General features: G+C 39.1%; 2 protein-coding genes across 5 annotated transcripts in view; both read right to left on the bottom strand.

Moving 5' to 3' along the window:
• The window catches only part of pla1a (phospholipase A1 member A), a 24,579-nt gene extending 22,236 nt beyond the window's left edge, over nucleotides 1-2,343 (bottom strand). The window contains exons 1-2 of one of the 4 annotated variants that reach the window (XM_005932509.3): nucleotides 1,684-2,343; nucleotides 239-455 (exon numbers count right to left, since the gene is read on the bottom strand). In XM_005932509.3, the coding sequence (XP_005932571.1) occupies nucleotides 239-455; nucleotides 1,684-1,750 (284 nt within the window). In that variant the 5' untranslated portion in view covers nucleotides 1,751-2,343. The remainder of the gene's footprint in view (nucleotides 1-238; nucleotides 456-1,683) is intronic. The other 3 variants (XM_005932510.3, XM_005932511.3, XM_005932512.3) reach the window with 3 other exon arrangements.
• A 391-nt stretch (nucleotides 2,344-2,734) lies between these two features.
• On the bottom strand, nucleotides 2,735-6,890 carry hsd3b1 (hydroxy-delta-5-steroid dehydrogenase, 3 beta- and steroid delta-isomerase 1). The gene is made up of 3 exons (XM_005932507.2): nucleotides 6,518-6,890; nucleotides 6,055-6,219; nucleotides 2,735-4,313 (listed from the first exon to the last, which is right to left on the bottom strand). Exons 1-3 carry the CDS (start codon nucleotides 6,666-6,668, stop codon nucleotides 3,505-3,507), a joined length of 1,125 nt encoding a protein of 374 aa, XP_005932569.1. The 5' UTR covers nucleotides 6,669-6,890; the 3' UTR covers nucleotides 2,735-3,504.
• Between the last annotated feature and the right edge of the window lie 1,220 nt (nucleotides 6,891-8,110).

Genomic DNA, 8,110 nt, shown 5'->3' with positions numbered 1-8,110 from the left:
TATTCTAAATACCACCTTTTTAAACGGTAACTGTAACGGAATACAGTTACTCATATTTTGTATTTTAAATACGTAACGGCGGTACATGTATTCCGTCACTCCCCAACACTGACTGTGGCTGTTACTCTAACATAACTGGTGCACAGAATAGCAATAGCACTAATCGGTCCAAAACTATTACATTTGTTTCATTTAAAGATTCAGAGGCTCGTACTCTGAAACTAAATAAGGATCTCACCTGTACCCGTGGATGATAACCTTTGTAGGACGCGAGGGGTTGAAGTAGGAGTTCTCCATGGTGAGGGACGTCTCATTGAATGCTTGTGGACAGTCCATGTTTTTCCTGGTCAGCAGCAGATACTGGACGTTCAGTCTGACTCTTTGCTGCTGGTATTCCCGCCATGTGATGTTGTTGAGATCAGCACAGTGATTATCTTGCTGCCTTTCATCTGAAGCTAGTAGAAGTAGAAGGGCGTAATACATACTATGTAGTTGTTGTTTTAGCCTCACTGTATCACGAAATAAAACTTGCGGGTTTTGTATTTGACAGCATTGTGATTACCACTCTTCTACTACAAAGCCATGCTGTTGTAATAGATGCAGTATGTGTTTTACCATTGGCTTGCTAAAATATGCACAAATATGAGTGTATGTGCTGCTCTAAAACCTATAGACACATTTAAGGATTAATGGCGCTTTTCCAGACGTGTAAGCTGCCAGTTCAACAGACATTAATGCACCCCTATACCATCAGACTTGCAGGTTTTCGAACTAAACACTGATGACAAGTTGGATGGTCCCTTTCCTCTTTATGGAAGGAAGAGTCCATGTTTTTAAAAAGGAATTTCAATTTTTGATTAGTAGATTTATCTCAGTTTAAACCTTTGATGTTATTGTGAAATGTGGGTTCATATGATTCACAAATCACTGGATTGTGTTTTTATTTACATGCTGCACAGCATCCTATTTCCCCCAGGGATCAATAAAGTATTCTGATTCTGATTCTGATAACCTTTTCAAAACTGGATAACCAATTGTCTTCCCCTTTACTTCAAACATCACATAACAATTAGTGTGGCAGTCCTGTGCAGCTTTAAGACTTTGGCTTTACTATATTTGGAAGTAATTATTTAAAATTTGTCTCTACTACGTTTATCTGACCCCTTACGTCATCAGTAATTTACAACACACATTTAACCAACATTTCTCAGTCAACTATGAAGCAGTGCCTAATCGGGACTTCTTGACAAGTTTTATAGGTCTATGCATATTTAATGATCAGATGATTAACAATCTAATAATGTCAGCCATAGTACTATATTAGTCACTTCAGGCATTTTTCTGCTAGGACAATAGCTTCACTTTTGACAGCCATCTTTAGGACATTTTACTGGTAATACATTAAGTATTACCAGTAAAATGTGAAATTAGCATTTTCTTCTTTGATTCTTACAAAGACACTTGGAAGGCAGATAGCAGAAAAAGAATCCCACTTTACTGTAGAGGACAAGTTCCTCGTTTGTATATATGGTGCTATGTGTTACGTAATCACTGACTTGCGACAAAAACTCACATAACACAGTCCCTGTTCCGTCTTTCAACCCTCTTTGCATACATATTTAGAATAACTGTATGGAAAAATGATGCAGCAGAGCAAATCTCCTTCATTGGCACAATACTTACCCACCACCAGTGATGTGATGTAGACCGACAAAACACAGAAGAGGAAGGTTTTGCACTCCCAAAGCATTTCTGTGGTGTCAGTGAAGTGAATGTTGAAAGTAGCTGCCAGGAGTTTGTTAGTTCTTAATGGTGCTCAGCTGCTCTCTTTAGCTCCCAGATTGGTGATCAGCTTTAGGCTTGACTAAATCCCAGCTCTGTGCAGTGCTGTAATACTGAAACAGAAACTCAGAGTTTATCTGGCAAACATCAGGGGTGAAGCAATGCTGGAATCCATATAAAACAGGCTAAATTAGTCCAGAATATAAAGACCCGGGTTCACTGTAACATTCCACTTTTAAACTGAACGTATCCACAACAACCCTCTCGGTGTCATTTTCTTTTTGTTCACCGAATTCAATTAGGGGGCGAGTTTTCTTTTTTATTCCTTTCCCAGTCTGGGTTTGCTCTGAAAAAGTGGTTGAAAGTCTTTGCCTGGTGGTGAATCCATGACCTCATTTGTATTCAATGGCTGTTTGTTTAAAAGGCTGGACTCTGGCCTGGCTGCCCACTAGTTTGTGTGTGCGTTTGTGTGCGTTTGAGAGAGAGGCATCTGACAGTGACCGGAGAAATCTGGAAATCAGTAATCAACTGACTTTTGAGTCTTAATTCTTTTTTTTACATAATCAAGCAATTCATGTGAGTCCATCACACACTATTCAGTCTCTATGACAGCATTCATTTCCTGGAAACCTAACCTATACTTAATCCAAGTGTTCATCACAAACTGCATGACTTACACCGTGAGGAGTTGCTTTTTGTTGTTAAAGAGAGGCAGGTTTCCACAGTCTGACTGTATGTCACACTAATAACACTGATACACACATGCATTCATGCACGCACAAATGTAATCCTTTGCATTTTCTTTGTGTTAATGTGATTTGAAGCCGTATGTGGACTCTCCACTTAAGTATGGCGAGTTTATTTTTTATCAAATGGCAAAGTTTGCAATGTCACTGAAGTTTGAGATGAGCTTTACTAAAAAACATCAGTAAAAATACAATGAGAATGGGAATTTTTTTTCTCACAAACACTTTATTAGTATTCGTAAGACAGAAACAGCAGGTCATGCAGTAGTTTTTTAATTGAGCACATATCCTCTGTGTCATTTTGGGATAAGTGGCTAGCAGTACAGATTCACAGCTCCTGCTCTAAGACAGTATGACTTTAGTGGCTGTGTTATCAGTTGAACAAAAACATATGACAAAGTTATCATAGTGTACTTTGAAAAACTTTCACAAACATGCCATTTGAAAGAAATGTCAACACTCATGCTCTGTTTTCACATGCTATACACTTCTGCTTACTGTCACAGGAAAACTATAAATCTGTGTTATTCATGTAAAAAAATCACAATTGGCAAGAATGGAAACAAAACACAACAGAAACATTGTTACTGTAGCTAGTGGTGTTTGGTGTGCATGTTGTAGGTATTCAAGCTTGAAGCCAATGTGGAAATGATTAAAGCTGTAGTTTCATTAATGCTCACTTGAGGCTGGCTCTACATGTATGTCAGTCCCCCTAGACTCTCCATAATATACTTGCTAGACTTAGTTCAAAGGTTAGCACTTAACCCTGTTTTCTGTGAATGCAGGTATGTGTAGCACTCTTTATCAAACTTCCCATGTGGGTTAATGACGTTTATTATCTTATCTTAGAAAGTTAAGCCTTAAAAACAGGACTTCACAATTCCATGGTTAATTTCAAATTATATCTATATGTTTAACAGTTTCACAAAAAAAAAGTATTAATTTTGGGTGCTAATGACTTTTGGTCATTTTTCATCTATTTAGACAAGATTCTTTCTCTCTCTGCTGGCAACTGGGAGGCGAGCCATTCAGTGGTGCGTTTGCGTGCTTCCTCCCAGCTATATTTGGGGACATATCCTAGATCCCTCTTGGCTTTCTCATAGGAAAAACTGAATGGCGTGTTCAACATGATGAGGAGCTGACGGTTCAGTGGCGGGACGATGCGTATGAAAGGCCGTAGGATCCAGGCTACTGTCTCCATAAGGAAAGTTAGTAAGTAGAAGAGGGTGAGTGGCAACATGGGTTTCTCTTGAATACTGAAACCCAGAGGAGACATCACGGCGTGGTTGAAGTCTGAATAACTCACAGGTGGTGTGTCATCAGAAACGAAGTAAAACTTCCCTCCAACAGCATTTCTTTTCTGCGGATCTTTGAGGCTGCGGGATGCTTGGAGATGAGCGGCGGCCACGTTGCCCACATAGACAGGCTTCACAAGGGCCTCGGGGAGCGACATACGAAGCAGAACATTTCGGTTTTTTATCCCATCGACCATGTGGCCTAGGAGGAAGCGGCAGCCCTCTCCATAGATATATGCGGGTCTGAGTGCACAGGTGGCTAGCTGGCCTCCGTTCTGGAGCATCTCACCGTTGGCCTTCAGGGTTTTCTCCTCAGCCTCACTCTTGGTCTTGCTGTAGTTGATGTCCAAACTGATGTCATAGACGGTGTCCTCACTGCCATTGATTATGGGTTCTCCCTTGGAGTTTGGCCCCATCACTTCAATGGTGCTGGTGTATATGAAGGACGGCACGTTCTCCCGAATACATGCCTCCAAAAGCAGCTGGGTTCCTACGAGGCAAAGATTCTGCTGAGTTAATATAACTAACAATAAACACTGCATATCCCAGAGCAGCACAAAACTTTTATGTTATCAGAGCAACAAGAGAATAAAAACAAAACAAAACAAAGAGATTAATTCTAATTTGGGAAATTAATTAATGCATCCATGTATTCCTTTATACTAGAAAAGTTGCTGCCAAATCATAATAGAAATATTTATAAGTTTTAAAAAGCCTTTGTGTAACAGGAAGCTGGTCTTCAGTACATGTGCTGAGTGACAAACTGAATAAAGTTCAAATGGAAACATCAAAAGAAATTGCAGTAGCTGGTAGAAACACAAGTTTAAAGTGTAAATAAAGTGACTTTTCAAATATCTGCAATTATATTATGTCATCTCTGATTATGCATTTTCCCTTCATTATTTAACTGCTGTTTGTCTGTTCAGGTTATTCTCGTGTCAGGTTGCCAGTTTTGCTATGTATCTGCTTTAAGATACATTATATATAATGAAACCTGGCGCTTGTGCTGTGGTGCTGAACATGGTAAAAACCAAAATGTTAAAAAATAAGAGAACACTTGAATCACACACTGGATCTTGATGAATAAAATATTCAGTGGAAAATGTGTTCCCCCTAGTGATCTTCTTCCACTTATTCAAATCAGGTGGGTGGGTATGGTACACCCCAAACGGGTCTGTCGCAAGGCTAACGCACAGATAAAAACATGTTTGCAACTATTCACACCCTGTGAATCACTCAATTATAAAAAAGGCACCTACAGTTATGGTTAGGAGTTTACATCCACTCATCATGGACGTGAATATTATGGTAATTTTGAGGTTTTAGTTATTTATTCAAACTCTTCTTTTTTCCACAGAGGAATGATTGTACAGCAAAATCTTTAAAGACTTAAACAAACAAGAACTGGGTACACAAGTTTGTATACATATATATGTACATATATGTGTATATACATATATATTTTTTTAAGGCAAGGCAACAGGGAGAGAAGGTTAGCTTTGCCAAATTATTACTAGAAATAAACGACCAAAAACGACAATGATCTGAAACACACTGCTGATGCTGTAAAAGTATACCTATATAGACAAACACACAATTTGATATTATCAGTTGTGGCATTCCCAGAGTTGGACCTCAACATTATTGAGATGGTATGAAAGAGCTTTGAATGTCCTTCAAGAGGCCGGGAACACTTATCTTGAAGGCTACTTAAAAAAAACAAGGACGCTTGAATAAAAGAGTTCGGGCTGTGTTGAAGAATAAAGGTGGTCATACAAAACAATGACTTTCAAGCTTGTTAGAATTGCACAGGCTGTTTTTGCCTCATATGCTGTAAAGAAATGAGGAACGGCTCAACACTGTTGCACAGTACTAGGAAGGAAAACTGTCATTTGATTTGTTGGTGAACAGTTTTTAAAATGCATTGGACAGTTGTAGGTTTAACTAAAATAAAGCAGCAGGAATATTCATATGACATGCAAGTGCTTTAAGGAGTGTAAAGTAAGTGTGAACTGGAGGAAGTAGAAGTAAGCACCGGGCTGTAATAGTGAAAGCAGATCAAAGGCCAGTTAACACAAGTAATGAAAGCAGTTTTAAATGTCAGTGGTACAAAAAACAAAAACTTTCAACTGTAAATAATTCTGCTTCTTTGTTTTATGTGTGTGATTTGATAAATGTATCTGAAGTCACATGAATTAGGTAAGCCTTCGGTGGATTTGTGACAGCTTTACCTTTGACATTCACTCCGAAAATCTCACTGTACTCCACTGAGTCTTTGATGTCAATGATGGATGCGATGTGGAAAACGATCGATGCCCCACGGCAGCATTTGATCAGGAAATCACCGTCCCTCATGTCCCCTTCGAAAGCTCGCAGCTTTGTCTCACCTTTGCAGTCTGACACAAAACAAACCAGTCACCGAGACAAAGCAGCAAGACGCAAGTTATTTAGTTTAATCTAAAGCAAATATTTGGTTTTCAATCTACTGTATTGGAGACATTAAAAACACATTTACATTACAGCTTTTAATTGAGGAAGTCAGAAAAGCTGAATTCTCAAATCTTTATATTGGTATATTCTTCGATTATGTCAGTAAAGGAATATCTATAAGACAAATCTACTCCTGCCCATTTCATATCAATTCATGAATTTGAATCTGGAAAAGGGGATGTTTTGTAGAAAAGAACGGTTTACCCTCCAAACTCTGCAAATACTGCAGCTGTATCTGTTTGTCCAGAAGTCGAATCTCAGCCATTTTCTCTTCTTCCAGCAGCAGCCTCACCAGCCTCTTTCCCAAGAATCCACAGGCCCCCGTCACCACGCACACATCACCTCGCAGAGACATTGCAGGTCTCTTTGTATAAAATAAAGGCCCGTTAATAGTCAAAAAGCAGTTGTTTTCTCTCTGATGCAGAGCCTTCTCAAAAACAGCGGCTAAAAATGAAGAAAAACCAGAATACAGAATTGGTGTTGGATGTTTCGTGATCTGTCTGTGAGGGACGGACAACACCTTCTGTTCTCTCCACCTCAGCCCTTTTTGTAAGCCCAGAAAGTTACTAAAAAAAACTTCTTTTCTCCAAGGCAGTATTGAAAAAGGGGATGGGCTCAGCTACTCCAGCATGGAATGTGATGCTTTCTAGGGCTGGACAAAAAAGCAGCTGGAAGGGCTTACACCGTATGCCAAGGACATTTGCTTTTGGAAAATGTAATCTTTTGCTTAATTAGAAGGAGTATTTCATTAGAAGAGGCAGGGAGACTCAGCATGTGACAAAGCAGGAGCTGAGGGTTCTTTGCTGCTTTCTGCTTTCACAAAATGAACAATTCTACACGGAGAGGCACGTACCCCGGCCTAAGAAGCACTCAACAAACACTGAATCAGAATAAAAAATCTATTACAAGTAAAGTGTTTAAAATCCCATTAAAGTACAGAAGAACTACTGCTGAGTAGTCTAATATGTAACAATAAACCTACATATATAAAACATGAGCAGGTTTTTCCCACTGAAATGTACTAGTTAAATAAAAGATCATGAAGTGAGACTTCCTCTGTCAAATAACCGATTTACCTGCCGCATAGCACTTCAATATCTTTGACTTTGTTATATTCCACTGTGGCTTTTCAGCTCTTTGGTAATGCATTTTGTGTGTCTTTTATTGTATTTAAGGGCGCGCCTACAATACTCATACACCTTTTAATTACACATTACACTGTACTACGGAGGAACATACACACAAAGGCATCCGATAGCATGGTAAATATTAAATTCATGGCAGTGCAATTACAGAAAAACACTGAACTGGTATTGTTCAGTCTTTAATAGCACTGTGATGACAATGTTTAAATTTCTGTTTTATGTTATATTAACATATCTTTCTTTGTTTGAGTTTAACTGGGGGTTTGGATTCTCCTTCCTGGTTGGCAAAAGGTGTGGCAAAGGGCTGGAGGTCTGAAGTACTGCTGACAGCCTTATTGGACTAAACCACACGCTTCATTGCCTGGGGAGGTGTTTGGAGTTTTATTGTCTTGTGCTAGTTGCTATTTTGAGTTTAGTTTATTGAGTTGACCTTTTTATTGGCCAAGTTTTTGGTTCTGTTAATTATCTTTCATATTTTTGCGTCAATAAAACCCCCTTTTTTTATTAAACACTTGTGTCCTCTATGCCTTACTGCTTGGTCCCTGACAAGCACAAACACCTCATACCAACTGTCAAGCACGGTGGTGGTGGCGTGATGATTGTGCTTGTTTTGCAACCACAGGGCTGTGTACCACTGTATTCTAGAGTCAAA

The sequence above is a fragment of the Haplochromis burtoni genome, unplaced genomic scaffold (genome assembly GCF_018398535.1).
Source record: "Haplochromis burtoni strain Fernald_Lab_line unplaced genomic scaffold, NCSU_Asbu1 Contig_154, whole genome shotgun sequence".
Lineage (NCBI taxonomy): Eukaryota > Metazoa > Chordata > Actinopteri > Cichliformes > Cichlidae > Haplochromis > Haplochromis burtoni.
This window is presented reverse-complemented; position numbering and strand designations above follow the sequence as displayed.